At 28.0% G+C, this 15,085-nt stretch overlaps 3 protein-coding genes and 1 long non-coding RNA gene across 6 annotated transcripts in view; 1 reads left to right on the top strand and 3 right to left on the bottom strand.

Annotated features, from left to right (window-relative positions):
- The window catches only part of LOC116186265, a 48,140-nt gene extending 41,778 nt beyond the window's left edge, over positions 1-6,362 (bottom strand). Inside the window, exon 1 of the long non-coding RNA XR_004151226.1 lies at positions 6,233-6,362. This is a non-coding gene — a long non-coding RNA (uncharacterized LOC116186265). The remainder of the gene's footprint in view (positions 1-6,232) is intronic.
- Positions 4,472-8,236, top strand: LOC102672767 (protein giant). 3 transcript variants are annotated; one of them, XM_006620786.2, is made up of 2 exons: positions 4,472-4,860; positions 7,198-8,236. In XM_006620786.2, exons 1-2 carry the CDS (start codon positions 4,676-4,678, stop codon positions 8,159-8,161), a joined length of 1,149 nt encoding a protein of 382 aa, XP_006620849.1. In that variant the 5' UTR covers positions 4,472-4,675; the 3' UTR covers positions 8,162-8,236. The 3 variants fall into 3 exon arrangements, with proteins under 3 accessions (XP_006620849.1, XP_031368804.1, XP_031368805.1); XM_031512944.1 differs by lacking the exon at positions 4,472-4,860 and adding an exon at positions 6,401-6,716; XM_031512945.1 differs by lacking the exon at positions 4,472-4,860 and adding an exon at positions 6,470-6,902.
- Positions 8,237-8,807: 571 nt separating this feature from the next.
- Positions 8,808-10,117, bottom strand: LOC102672991 (zinc finger protein 511). The gene is made up of 3 exons (XM_006620787.2): positions 9,756-10,117; positions 9,382-9,583; positions 8,808-9,316 (listed from the first exon to the last, which is right to left on the bottom strand). The coding sequence occupies exons 1-3, from the start codon at positions 9,893-9,895 to the stop codon at positions 8,873-8,875; spliced, it is 786 nt and encodes a 261-aa protein (XP_006620850.1). The 5' UTR covers positions 9,896-10,117; the 3' UTR covers positions 8,808-8,872.
- Positions 10,118-11,096: 979 nt separating this feature from the next.
- Positions 11,097-14,650, bottom strand: LOC116186264 (myb-like protein X). The gene has a single exon (XM_031512943.1). It carries the CDS (start codon positions 14,028-14,030, stop codon positions 11,241-11,243), a length of 2,790 nt encoding a protein of 929 aa, XP_031368803.1. The 5' UTR covers positions 14,031-14,650; the 3' UTR covers positions 11,097-11,240.
- Between the last annotated feature and the right edge of the window lie 435 nt (positions 14,651-15,085).

The following is a 15,085-nucleotide window of genomic DNA, read 5'->3' as shown; positions in this document are numbered from 1 at the left end:
AACTCTTGCAGGGAATGACGCGGAATGTTATCAGACTTGCGCAGAATCTATGGGACCTAGATTCATTAAGTTCCCATATCGTAGGATCCGTGATGAAAGTGTAATCACACGAAAATTTTAGAGATAGGTTATTGTATTCTTTAATATAATTTTTAGAATTTTTGTCAAAATAAACAAAGAAAGAAACAAATCTATTAGACAAGATTTATAAAACAATCACGCCAAATTGAGCATTACAAATTTGAAAAATTATTTTTTAAATATTTAATTGGAAATTAATAGTTTAAAAAATTATTATTTTCAATTTGGTAGCATTATGATTATTATATGATAAAAATAAATCAAAAATATAGTAATCGGTACAAATATCCTATTTGAAGAAATTTTCGAAGTCATCAAAATTAACGGAGAAAATTTGGGAGCTATCGTAAAAAGAAGAAAAAAATCGAAAAAGCAAAAAAAAATTTGTATAGCAGGAAAGACCAAGGGTAAGCAAGAATTTTTTTTTTTGCAACTAATATATACCATTTCCAAAGTCAGACGAAGTTAATCCGTTGCGCCATAATGGAGTTTACCGGTAAATCTTTCCTACTCTCTCTCTTATTTCACCCATTATAAACCATCCCTGACAAAATGTACGTAATAAAACCAAGTGACAGTATTTTTATTAGTTATGAAAAGTACACAGAAAATTCAGCAATAGTTATTGCATTATGCGTATGTACCTGGCATAAGTAAGGGAAAAATAAGAGAGGAAACCATTACTATTTATGACTCTCTTGTCCTTTATTTAATACCGTTGTATCTGCAGCCGAAATGAAAGTACCGGTTGCTTTATTACGGTCTTCCGCAATAATCATGTTTTGTTTCTTTCGATCGCATTGCATCCTGGTAAGTTTTACTTATCATTCGCAATTTTTTTTTATAAAAATTATCAGTATATTTATATACTTTTGTATATTTAATTGATTAAATATAGGAATGATAACGTAAAAAAATTATAAAAGTAAAAAAAAAAAAAAAAAGATTAAAAAAAGGAGCTGACCTTGGTGCAGGTATGAAAATATTTTTTGTTTCTGAAATGGCGAAGAAAAAAATAAAAAAAAATAATCGAAAGTGAAATATGGAGAGAAAAGAAAGTCGACAAAATAAAAATGAACAAAATGGAAAAATCTTTTTGCATTTTAAAAAAAATTTCTCGAAAAATGATATGCAAATGCTTTTGGTATTCACTTTCTTTGAGAATGAAATTTTCAACTCTTTACCGTAGGGCTTAGTAATCGGACACCAAACAATCTGTTCTCAAAAATTTTTGTCCTTTTGCCATCATGGTTCGTTTATTTTCAATTTTCACATGGCTTCAGTGCTTTGGAAAAATCTTATGATCGATGAATATTTAGATTTTTGTATATATTCTAATAATAATATATATATATAAAATTAATAGTTTCTTAATTCTCTAAGTTAGATTTTTCCAATCCTTATTTCACTATTTTATATATTTTTTTTATTTTAAAACTCTATCAGAAAATTATTACAATCAAAAATAGAAGAAATTGAAAGAATTTATAAATTTCTTATTTTAATCGTACTTTCGAAAAGTAAAATTGATGTAAAATTTGAAAGGAATTAGAAGAGAGGGATTAGACTTTAAATCTGAAATTTTAGCTTTGGATATTTATTAGTATTTTTCCAAAATGTAAATTAAAATTTTCGATAAATAAATATAGTTCACATCGTTAGTATTAATGCAAAATTTGTCTTCATATTACGCGTCATCAAGTAGAATAAAATAGTTAATAATACAATAGAATACCGGTACCGGTTTAAATACAGTTTGTGTTTTAAATACTGTTTTAAATCCATTGGTAGCCCAAAGAATATTTTATTGAAAATTCGGTATAAGAATTTCTAGTAATACATATTTAGGTATATGCACTTACTATAAATAACATATTTATTATAATACATCAATAAAACTAACTTTAAAATAAAACATTAAATAATATTTTCAAAATTAAGGTATTTAAAATACTGTACTTCTTTATTATACAGCAGGTATTTAAAACTATATTGTTGAATAAAGATAAAAAAATATGGTAACTGGTAAGTTTGGGTTATATATTTTCCTTACCACAAACAAGCAACCAGTTAGAACAATTATTAGTCAATATTTTATGCTTATTAATGGTAGGACCATTAGTATTATAACCTCATCAGTTACTTGACACTCAAAGACCACGATTATTACTACAAAGATAATTATGTTTCTATATATGTTATATAAATATATTTCTTAATTTTTATTCTTTACTTTTAATAATAAAGTTTATTACTTTATCATTATTTATATTAAATAAAAAAAATAGCGCAATTTGGATAACATTTCAAAAATCTATTTTAATTCAAATTAGAAATTATTTATTATTTCCAATATCTTTTATTACCTAAACCTTTTATTACCTACTTATCTTTTATTACCTATTTATTCTCACGAAAAGTTTTCCCCAAAAGTTTTCTTTCGTTAACAAGTTACTTTTCTAGAAATTTCCTCAAATCCCTGCAATTATTTGTCGCAAATAAGACGTATCGGTAAGATGTTTATACCGTAAAGTATTCACTTAAAACCATCTTAGAAAAAAAAACTATTCAAGGAATAAAATTCTTTTTCGAAAAATCTGTCCAAAGGCGTGTCATCGCGATATAACGAATGAAATAAGAAAATTCCCGTGGAAAGAAAAAGTTCCTGCGGGAAAGGCATGCATGAGGACCGGAAATAAGCAAATCTCGAAAGTCTGTTGGCAAAACTTGGCCGGTGGTCTCGCCGCAAGATAAATTGAAAAATAATTACGTCTTAATGCTTCTCTAGCTATTATGTTCTATCTCTTTTTTTTTTTTTTTTTGAAAAAGCCTTAGTATTGAATTCTATTAAAAGGACTAATGTCTGTTCGAAAACGAAGTCATATCCTGAGATCTCCTACTGAGAGAAATAGTAAATTTTTTCTTTTCAAAATTCTTTATAACTTAAAATTAAAATTTCTTTTCTGTATGAAAATTGGAAAAATGAAGAAAGAAATTATTTTACAGTATATTATTTTTTTTATAAAAATATAAAAAATAAATCACATAAAATTGTTTTCTAAAATTGTTGCAAATATTGCCTTATATTTTTTTTAAATTAAATAAATTAACTTGTGATAACTGGAAATTTATCATTTTGAATAATTATAAAGACAATATATTGGATAATAATCTATATAGGCAATTTGCAACAATAATAAAGTTCATTATTTTTATAGAATAGAATTATTAATTTTTTTATTAATTATTTAAAAATTAATAAATTTAATCGTCGATCATTTCACGAGAGGAATTTAATTAAACTAATATAAATGAATTTGCTATAATGAATATACCAAGTTTCGTCTTTGTATAAGATTGCATTGAAACCGAGGACTAACAAATTTAACGATCAGTATATCCGAAATATGAAATGATTATACAAAATTTTATTGTAGATTAAACAAACAGTTACATCTTTTACCTGCCTAATTTTACGTTTGTAAATATTCCTGCATAATACAATACATTCTATGTTTTCAACACCGCACAACATTGGTATGTTATGACTATACCTATTTCAAAATATTGAAACTTTACCATAAGGTTTAAATAAAAATAAATTATTTTTATATGTATTGAAATGGCTTTTATTATAATTAAACTTTTCTTTTGCTTGCATAAATAAAAATATTTTTTTTTTCTATTTGAATTAAAGAACAAAATGGAAAAAAACAATTGAAAAATTTAATTTATTTAAATTATAAGCAATTTGCTTTAGATGAAGATAAAAATAAAAGAAGACGATAGTGTGATGTAAAGATCACTATCATCAATATTCGAAAGTTTCAAGATCATTTAATATCTGAATTAATCCCTGATAACAGAAGATAGATAGAAACATTGCGTCAAGTCAATTCCACGAAGTATTATCGTTACAAAATATTATGGTTTTTGAATACATATTCAAGAAATCTAAAAAAAGTCACAACGATATGTTTGTAAATTATACCTTTTCAAATGTCTTCTACATATTAGTCATAGCCGTTTAACAATCACGTAAATCATAAATTCATTCGAAAGTAACATAAATCAGAATCTACAAATCTCAGAGATCTAATATATCGTTATAATTATATCTATTTAAAATAAAAATTACAAAATTTTTAAAAAGTTTGTTCTTTGAATGTTACTATGATATTTATAACTAACTATTTATAGAAAGTTTACATTCTGCTATGTATATAGACACGTAATACCAAAATAGACAAATTAATGACAAATTAATGATTTCTTATGAAACCAATACATTATGAATTTAAATGATGTATTAAAAAACCTGATAAGATTAAAACAGGATTTGAGAAATTAAATATTTTGAAGATAAACAAACTTTTTGAAATAATAGAACAATTAAAAGTGCAAATTAATAAATATCATAAAGTGAAGAATCTATACAACTGAACGATCTAACACAAAAATTTGTATCCCATTTCACATTTCGTTCGATTCTCTTTACACGAAAACTGATTACTCACAGCGGAGCAATTTAAAAAATGTCAACGATATCGATGAATTAAGACATTTTCCACGTCGAATCGTCGCGAAGATTCGCATGGACGTACCGTTATATGATTTGTATATGTTTCAGTGCGGTAGGAGCAGATGCAAATACGTGAATCTATTCATCTGTCATCAGACGACCACGGGAAAAATTGCAAATAACGGGTTGGCCCTGCACCATAGAAATGTGGGTTATGTGGCTAAAGGAGCAAAAATTTGTATACTAGAAAGAAGGCGGTGCGGTTGAATTGAGCGCCGGGATGCTTTTCTATGGGTGACACGGCATTTTAACGGGGCATCGAAAAGAACTAAATTTGGCGTGATCTTGGGACGAAGACATAATGAGTACGCTATATCGAGCATAACTGGACTCCATCGTCGTTCGTCATTTTTTCCCTATTTTTCTCACAGAATTTCTCGAGAGAATTCTCAGGACCAAAAGGACTGATTGAATCGGTGAATCAAATGAAATCAGTATTACAAGTAGTAAAATTTTGAAATAAACTTTTGAACAAAATTTGTAAAATTAAAAATGCAAAAAGGATAAGAAAAATTCGGAAATCAGTGTGAAAGGAGCGTCATACCGTCTGGGACGAAACTGCTAGCTGGACCAATGATAAACTAATGAATTTAGTCACTCCATGAAAATGAATCATTAGTCATCACTGAGTGGAAGAAAACAGCGGGTGTATCTTCCGGTGTTGAGCAATGAAAACTGCCACATGCTGTCCTAACGAGCGCGAACGAAAGAAAGGAATTCATCAAAAAGAGATCATACATCAAATGATCAACGTCAAAGTTCAAAAGTTACAAACAACTTTCCCTTTGCCCTAAAAATTTTGCAAATTTCACTTGGCCGCAACGCTTTCGCCGGTTAATTTATGAGGAAATTTCGCGATTTTCTTGTATAGTTTGCCATCGTAAATCATTGCGACACAGAACCCTTTAACTTTGTGAGAAACTACTTTGTGAAAATAAGAATTGTATGAAAAGGTTATGCAGAGTAATTTTATGCACTATGTCTATATTGTTAGTATTACATCTCAGTAGGGGGTTGCAAAACGCACAATCCTTTGACAGAGCAATTGCCACTGGCTTTAGATAGGGTTTAAGAAAAAGGATTTTAGTATGCCAACCGGTAACTGGATTTTTCGACAATCCTGAAACAAATAATAACTACGATTGCAAGGATTAATTTAGCGGGATTCGATTGTTATGCGAGATCAAGAAAATGCTGCAATTTGTTTCGCCTCAGGATGCCACGACAGGTAGTACAGTGGCAAGATCATCATTGGCTACGTAATATTTTTATCTTTTAAATATTTTAAATCGCATACTGGTTGGCATATTAAAATGATAAATAAAATGTTTAAATTAAAGAAAAATCTACCTAAGAAAGAAAATTTAATTATTTTTTGAATTTTAAAATTCAATCCTTTTGTTTTCTTTATTGGTTTTTAATGAATAAAATATTAGTTTTTTTTTTTTATAGATATGTGTATTTTAAGTGAGTGAAATATAAATTTCAACAATTAATCAAAATTATTAAACTTAATTTCTATTTTAAAATTACTATATATGTATATACATATGTATTAAATTCTACTACCTTTATCAAACAACCTTCACAGATACGATTTCTGACGAAATTGTTATTCCAATTGCGCGATCACAAATACTCAATACTACTAATTTTCCCGCGTTCATGATTGCGTCTGTGTATAACCACGTGAGCGTGTTGCCCTATAAACATTTTGGGAATAAGAAGTGGTAAACGCGTGCCAGTTCGACCCCCACAGTCATCAGGATCGGCCTCTCCCCACCATTTTCTAAGGAAGTCTCCTCCCTTTGGACCTTACAAGGGTTGTCCACTACTATATAAGCGAAAGTACACCCTCTCTCGTTTTAAACGATTTTGACGGTTCATGCTACAAAGATATTTTCGAAAAACCGATTGTATATGTTCGTTAAAAACCGATTTTCTTTCAAACAGTTATCTTTCGAAAATCTTCCTAAAAACGTGTACGCTTCCAAACTAGAGACAGTGTGTTGTGATATCAGTGACCAGTGTATAACCTTGGATTAATCATTAGGTAAGAGACATTAGTCGTTTACCACGATAGTTACTCGATAAACATAAAAGAATTTCAAACTTGCGTAATTAATGGACGCTAATGTCTATTCGATTACCTACAGTAAAACGATTTCTGTGTAATTTTCATTAAATGATACGACATCAAACACGATAGAACTCAGTGTTATTTGTTTAATAACTAATTGTAAGTTGTTTTAATTAATGTAATAAGTTTTTTTCAAAAATATGTAAATTCATTTATCGTTGGTTACGTTCTCTTTTCGTTGACAATTTTAATCGTTATTATATATATGCATGAATTTTTATTTATTTTTATTTTAATTTATCACGATCGATATATATAATATATATAGTAATATATATAATTAATATCTCGGAGATTAAATGAATTTAAAATATTTAAAATATTTGTACCGTTTTATTTTGAAAATGATTTGATTAAAATAATATTTTAATTTATTCATATTTTTCCGTCTTAGATATTGGAAAATGGAATCTTTCTCCATGCCGTCAATGAACAACATAAAAACGGAATTTAATTCTCAAGAATTGAATACTGAAGCATTTTTCGCCGATGCAATTCTGGATCTTTCTTTCAAGAAACGAAGAACTTCGACTTCCAGCCAACCAAATTCATTAGATTCATATTTAAATTCATCCACGAGTAGTACGAAACATGATCAAACTAATCATGTTTCAGAATCCGAAACCGAAAGAAATAGTCCTTTCGAAGTTCGAACATTCATGATAACACCACCTTCAGAATCTAATTCTCCGATAAAAATCAAATATGAACCATTTTACGATCATACAGATATGTCAGAGAATAATATCAAAAGTCAACACAGTGATTTCTCCAATTTGCCAATGAATATTCCAATTCCAACTATGTTATCGACATTTCTTAATCAAAACGGTGGCACAGTTAAATCGTCAGACACAATTAATATTCCTGCTTCATCGTTAACAACTTCGATGACTTGTTCCAATGAAATTGGATTATCGAATACATCTACAGATAAAGAAAGCAAAAAAGCAGCAAGACCATTTAAAGCTTATCCAAAAGATCCGTTGTCACTCACTGTAGGAGCAGTCGAAATGATATATGATCAAAATTCTAATGAGGCTTATTCCGAATTTCGGAAACGAATGTTAGAATCGGTTAAAAAATCAAACGAAGGAACTAATGTGAAAATGCGAAGAGTTACAAAAAGTCCTGGATTACCAACGAGTACGGTTGATGAAAAAGATGCAGCTTACTGGGAAAGAAGAAGAAGAAATAACGAGGCAGCGAAACGCTCCAGGGACGCTCGAAGAGCAAAAGAAGACGAAATTGCTATCAGAGCAGCTTTCTTAGAACAAGAAAATATTAAACTTAAATATGAACTTGTTGCTCTTAGGAACGAAACAGCTAAACTTAGATGTATGGTTTATTCAACGTAAGTTTAAGATATACTTTATATAAATTTAATTATATAGTTAATTAATTTTTTATTAGTATTTAAGACTTAAGTTCTTTTATGCTAATTTTGAAAATTAACTTTTTTTAAAAGTACAAAATTTGTATTATATAATATGTTATATTTTTTGTAATTTTTTGGTTTTTTCAAAATATTAATACCAAATGTATATTATATATATACATATATGTATATATATAAATGTAAAAATGTTTTCCTAATTTACTATTAAGATTTAATATACTATTAAGATTTAAAAGCTTTGAATTTTTGTGCCATTCAATTCTATTATTATTATTATTATTATTATTCTACACAATTATTATTAAGTGTTTATAAAGTAACAAACATTATTGTATTTGACAATTATAAATTATTAAGCATTAATAATTAGTAGTACTTAAAATTTAAAAACTTTAAATAAATTTTATACGTACTCTATAAAAATGTTCAATATATTAGAAACAACTCAGGACTAAATTTAAAATTAATGTACATAATCCTATATTGTAATATAGTCATAAATATGTAAATAAATGATAAAATAGAAATTATTTGTAAGTTTGATTGTACATACAAAGATTGTTGTGATATTAAAAATATATTTATAATAAAAGAATATTAAAAAAATATTAATTATTATAAAATATTTATGTGTATATATATATATATATATATATCTATATATATATACTCATGAAGTTGGTAATGAATTAGCCAAATCTAACATGCTAGCTGTTTCTAATACATTTTTCTCATTAGTTTGATTTTTAGTAAGTGCTTTTGTATATGATTTTTGAACTTGTCTAGGAATAAAATGTAATGAGTTTGCTCCTGTAATAATATTTGAAGAATTTAATGAACTAGTATTAGAATTTGTTGGTGATATATTTTTTGCTGCAGCTGCAAACATTTTAGTTTTTTGATTTTTATTTAATTGTATTTTTTTGGATTTTCGTTCTTTTTTTTCATATTCGAGTTCATCAATATCCATTTTATCTTTTGATTTATCTTTTATACAATGTGAAGTATTATCAAATCTAAAATTCTTAGGAAATTTATGTATATTAATACAATGATCCTTTCTTTCAAGTGCATTATTAAATTTCAAATCACACTCCGAAACATAACATTGATACTGAAAAGATACAAATATTTATAAATATTTTGATAAAAATAATGTATAATAGCATTTATAATTACCATTGATTTCTTCATGGATAAAACTTGAAAGAAACTATCATGTGTTTCTTGAATATGAATATCTAATAATCTAGGATTTGGTAAAGATTTTTTACATTCTACACAAACGTATCGATGATTGCTATTATAATGCATTTCAAAATCAATCAACGTATGAAATATAGCTTTACAACCAGTAACGTAACAAGGAAATTCTCTTATTCTGAAATTAATAAATCATTTTATTAGACTTAATTATTTTTTAGTTCTACAATTTTTCTTTTTAATTTTTACATTCTACAATTTTACTTATACATTTATAAGGTTAGTTTAGGTTATACATATTCTAGGTTAGAAAGAATAATAAATAATATATTTAACGAATTTTTAGTTACATTTCATGACACAATTCCTCATCATCTTCAACAGTAACTCCTTTTCGTTGAAATATTTTACAAGCATTATATGAATCCTCAAAAAATGGATCGTTAATAGGTCTTAATCCTACACCTATGTTTCGTAAAAATTCTTCCATTTTTATTATATATTTTTATTATATATTTATAAAATTATAATAATTGAATTTTATAAAAAATATAATCTGTAATGTTAATGTTATTTCACATTACACATTTCATAAATTATTTTTTATAAATATAAACACATCTCTAATAATACTAACATCACGATATATCTGCACTCTAGTGGTGAAATATCTAATTATTTTGACAATAATCAATATTCGAATCATGATTATTGTTCAAATACATTTATTCTCGAAAAATTTTTTCAAAGATGTTAATAAAAAAAAATAAGTCTTCTCTTTCAATTTTTAAATGTAATAAAATAATATTTCAAAATATTACAAAATGAACATTAAAGTATTACTTATTTATTTGTCACACATATATATAATTTGAACTTATTTATATATATTGTATATAAATAAATAAATAATTTCACAGAGGATGATATGGGATGACAAAGAAGCATAAATTCAGAAAAAAAGGAATTGGTAAGTAAAATATATATCTTTTTTAATTTTGCATCTGTTATATAGCAATCCATTCTTTTATTAATAATTTAAGATAAAATATCTGCATAATATCCATTAAATAAATTCAATAATTTTAACAAAAATAAGGAAAAAAAATGTATAAAAATACATTGTAATAAATATAATACAATAATAATAAAATAATAAAATAATAAAATAATAAAATATAATAATAATAAATATTATTCGACCAATAGACGAGTCTTCAAATTTTCTAAAATTTCTGTCATTTTATTTTCCAAATCTTTACTCCTTTGCATTTCTTCTCGCTTATCCTGTAACATATCATATTATGGAATATTTTCATTATTATCGTATATTGTAGATTATAAGTAGAAAAAGCATATTAAAAAAAATATATTAGATTTCATATTAACAAAATTAAAATTTATTTTCATTTTATAACAACGAATTTTTATTTTCATTTTGCTATTAAAATTCAATGTTTAATTTATTCATAATTTTTTATATATTATTTAATTAATTTACACCACTTAAAAAAATCCAATATATTTTTATATATTTGTATTTTTAATAAATAATTCAAATATTCAATTAAAATTTCCATGTTTTTGATACTTTGTATTTTTCTTAATTAATTTTATAATAAAAATGTCATTTTAATTTTTTCATTCAGATTATAAAGTATGAAATATGATTAAATTCACCTAAGTACTTATATTTTTTTTCCATAAAGTATTTTAGAAAATGTATGTTAAATATAATTTTATAAAAAAATTTCATAAAATGATATCGAAATCCACTTGAAATAACTATTGATTTTAATTACAAATAAACCATAAATTTAAAAATTATCAAATTATTACAAAATACTAGGATAACTAATATAACTTATCGATTCGCTGGGATCAATTTGTTCTTGATGCATTTTCATAGCAATAGCACTATTCGAATAATTATTCCCTCTGACTTTCACGCTTTTGCTTTCCGGTTCATTGGAAAATTTCGTCAAACTTTCGTCATAATGATACACGTCCTGTTGCGGTATAGTCAAGCCAATTGCTCTTTTATTCTCAATTCTTTTGTTACTTTCAAAAACTTCGGATAATCTATCGTTTTCTCTTCCATGATTAAAACCATGTACATTTTCATTAAAATCAAAGAAACTATAATTCTCTGTAGGATCAAAAATGATTGATGGATCAGATTTTTGTTGAACATCTTGCATTATTTGATTTTTATCATTTATTCTGTTTTTATCCTCTACAACAGGCTCATTTTTTTCAATATTATGCTTCAAAGATTCAAAATTTTTAAAATGCAATGAATTTGGAATTTGCTGTTTCGAAGAATGTTGTACATCGACATTTGGTCGTTCTGTATTTTTATAATTATTATTGGAAATATATTTATAATGTTCGTGAAATTGTGGTAATTCTTTTCCATGGTCATTTTGTTCAAATTTCTTTAGTTCTTTTACTTCAATTTTAAAATGTGTACGATTCGATCTCTCAGCATTTATTGGTTTATTCAATCGTTTCTCAGAAACAATTTTATGTTTATGATCATTCTTAAATCTTTGATAATAAATATCTTCGGGAGAATCATAAACTTTTTCAGTTGAATTATTAAAAATTCTGTTTCTTTGTTGTCTTTCTTCCTTCTTTTTATTAAAAGATTCAGGTTTTTGACGAATATTAGGAATTTCTATACTATCATTATTGTTAAATTTTGCTTGAACAACATTGGTATGAATCGTACTATCTAGAACAAAATCGAATGGTGGTGGCCATATTTGTAGATCCTTTTGTTCGCCTTCGTGAAGTTGTCTTGGCTTTTCCGGAAGACCTATTATTGGTTTTAAATTCTCCTTTTTTGATCGCCATGATTCTTTAAATTTTGAAATCTTCTTCGTTATTCCTGTCTCCAATACATTATTATCTTTTTTTGATTTTTCTATCGATGACGATTTCTCTTTCGCTTTTCTTAATTCTTCAGGAGCAGTTAAATACCGAATAGGAACAATTAAAGGCATATATTTACCAAATTCCATTTCTTCGATCGTTCCTCGTTCTTCGAACTGATTTTTGCTATTCGTTTGAACATTAAAATATTTTTTCGATGGTTCAAAATCGTTTTCATCTTTTCTTTTGGTATCCATATCTTCCTCTAAACTATACTCTTCATATTTATTTCTCGCTGGAATATTCTCCTCTTCTCTTTCATCACTTCTGTCGTCATGTTTCTGATTTTCACGCGGATCTTCCTCCTCTTCCGAGATTTTCTCTTTTGAATTTGGAAATGGAGAGTTATAAATATCTCTCAGTGGCTGATTTCCAAAAAAATTCACGAACCCATCTTCAAACAATTCACGATTGTACAAAGGTTCTCCGTAACTATTACGCAAATCTTCAGGTCGTCTTTGCTCATCATCTTCACTCAATGGCAATGGTTCATTGTATTGTATACTAGTATAATTTTCATTTAACTGAGGCATATCTTTTTTATAAACATCATCATTTTTATAATTTTGGTACCCTTCCTCTTCCTCTTCCTCTTCGCTTTCTTCAGGCTTCTTTGTTTTTTGACTTGTGGAATATTCATGAATCTTCTCTTCATTCTTCTCTCTTGATTGATCTTCTTCCTCTTCTGACTCCTTTCCCTTATCACTTTCTTCCTCTCCCTTTCTACATTCAGAATGTTGTTCTCCCATTTGCTTTTTTCGATCATCATATTCTTTTCCATCCTCTTCATAATTATAATTATCCTCCTTCTGTCGATTTCTATACCATTCCTGTTCCCTCAATTTTTTAGCCTGTTCCTCCTGCTTACGTTCTAATTCCGTTAACCTATCCTCATACTCCTTCTTCCATCGTGGATCTTCCGTTTGAACCACAACAGTAGTCGAAGGAGGATGCGATCGAACATCCATTCCACTTTGAATCGTTTGATTTTGCACAGTTACTTTCTCTGTCAAATTTTTCCTTCTCATCTGTTGTTCCTTGCGAACAGGGACGATTGGTGCAGGATACGACAGCATAATATCTTGAGGAGGGATCTCAGGCAGGGGTGGTTGAGGTATAGGCTGCAAATCTGGCTGTGGGACAACCGGTAGAGGAATTTTGACTACCAGAGGAGGTCTTGGATCTACCTGGGGTGACTGTGTTGCCGATGATGCAGAGGTTGTTGCAGATGTCGAATTATTTCCTCCATGAAATAACGCCTCGTATTGCTGTAATTGGGTCAGCACGTCAGTTCCATTGCCAAAGTTCACTACACCGGTGAATCTGATAGTCTCTCGTTGTCTAGGAGCTGCGGTAGTTGATGACCCATTCGATTGAGTGGAATTTGCTTGAGTGCCAGATGACTGAGTACCTACTCTTGTCTCGTCCGACTCGGTAGCCGGATTGGGCAACGAAGCTATTTGAACAGGGTTTACCGTATAACCAAAAACCTGCGCCAGGCCTGAAAGAATCAGACCTAATGCTCGTTTGTCCCGCGGATTACTTGCGTCTAAAGGCTTCTCCCTCGTTTCTTGGATGCTTGATGATGGGTTCGAAACAGGCTGATTTTTCCAGTCACTCTTCGCGGACAGAACGAATGCGGTCAGCACACCCAGGTAGCACAGAACGTGGAACATGCTAAGTTTCATTGTTAATGGCTCCTCGACCACTTTCTGCTAGGAAGTTATATTTTATGCATCGAATGATAACGAGGTAGCGAGGTTGAACACCGTGACATCTTCAATTATAGTTTCTTTGAATCGTCGCTACATATTATGTTGAGACTCTTCTCGATCTTCTTATTGCCGAATTCTTCTTTTATAATATCGGTTTTTTTTTTAAATATGATCGCAAAAATTTGATATGATTCGCAATTAAATTATTATTATTATGATTTGGAATTAAATTTCAACGAGGAACATATGAAACAGGAAGACGTATTTCATCGTTTGATAAAGACTAAGTTAAAGAAGAGTACTTTTGTATCACGAGAGCCCGCGAGAACTGGACGACCAGTATCGCAGCTAAGAGTCGTTAAACGAAACGTCAACTGGCGGGGATGGATTTTTGCATAACATCGGAAAGAAATGTCGAGTTTCACCTCAATTGCATAGAACCGCTCGTTGATTTGAGACAACTGAAGCGATACGTCGTAATGGAAAAGGAAGGTATTGCACAGAAATTGGATGATAGATAGGATGAGTTGCAATAAATTTGATGCGAATACGAGGTAATTTGAATCGCACCTGTAGTTATAAATAATTACATGAATATTCGAATTCTTTTGATAAAAAAAAAATATATAATATTTTTAAATGTAATTGAATTCAGCTTGAAAGAATAAGAAAAAAAAAGAGAAGATACAATTATTTGGATTTGAGGATATATACAAATAAAAAATTTTTAATTCTAAAAGTTTTTAAAATCCTCAAATTCTATAATTTTAAAATTCTAAAAATTTTAGATGTCTAAAATTATATTTTCATTTATATCAAATCGTCAAACGATATTCATTAACATTCATACCGTTTTGTTACATCTCTTATACGCATAGCTAATGCTCATCGATTTGTACAGCTGCATTTAAGAAATGGAACGCATATACTTGGAAGAAATTTTTAAAAAAATTGTTTAACTAAATTAGCTAATTCTTCTGACAAAATGATTTATGATATTTTGCATATGCACAAAATCATAGCATATT

This window comes from Apis dorsata, unplaced genomic scaffold, assembly GCF_000469605.1.
Source record: "Apis dorsata unplaced genomic scaffold, Apis dorsata 1.3 scaffold_530, whole genome shotgun sequence".
NCBI lineage: Eukaryota > Metazoa > Arthropoda > Insecta > Hymenoptera > Apidae > Apis > Apis dorsata.
Note: the sequence above shows the minus strand (reverse complement) of the source record. Positions and strands in the feature narration are given on the sequence as shown.

Excerpts from the sequence above, each read along its gene's own strand:
- LOC102672767 (XM_006620786.2), top strand. The coding sequence starts at position 4,676 with ATGGACGTACCGTTATATGATTTGTATATGTTTCAGTGCGGTAGGAGC. Across the intron at positions 4,861-7,197 it reads TGTATACTAGAAAGAAGGCG|ATATTGGAAAATGGAATCTT; the intron begins GTGCGGTTGAAT and ends TTTCCGTCTTAG.
- LOC102672991 (XM_006620787.2), bottom strand. The coding sequence starts at position 9,895 with ATGGAAGAATTTTTACGAAACATAGGTGTAGGATTAAGACCTATTAAC. Across the intron at positions 9,584-9,755 it reads GAGGAATTGTGTCATGAAAT|AATAAGAGAATTTCCTTGTT; the intron begins GTAACTAAAAAT and ends TATTAATTTCAG. Across the intron at positions 9,317-9,381 it reads TATCCATGAAGAAATCAATG|TATCAATGTTATGTTTCGGA; the intron begins GTAATTATAAAT and ends GTATCTTTTCAG.
- LOC116186264 (XM_031512943.1), bottom strand. The coding sequence starts at position 14,030 with ATGAAACTTAGCATGTTCCACGTTCTGTGCTACCTGGGTGTGCTGACC.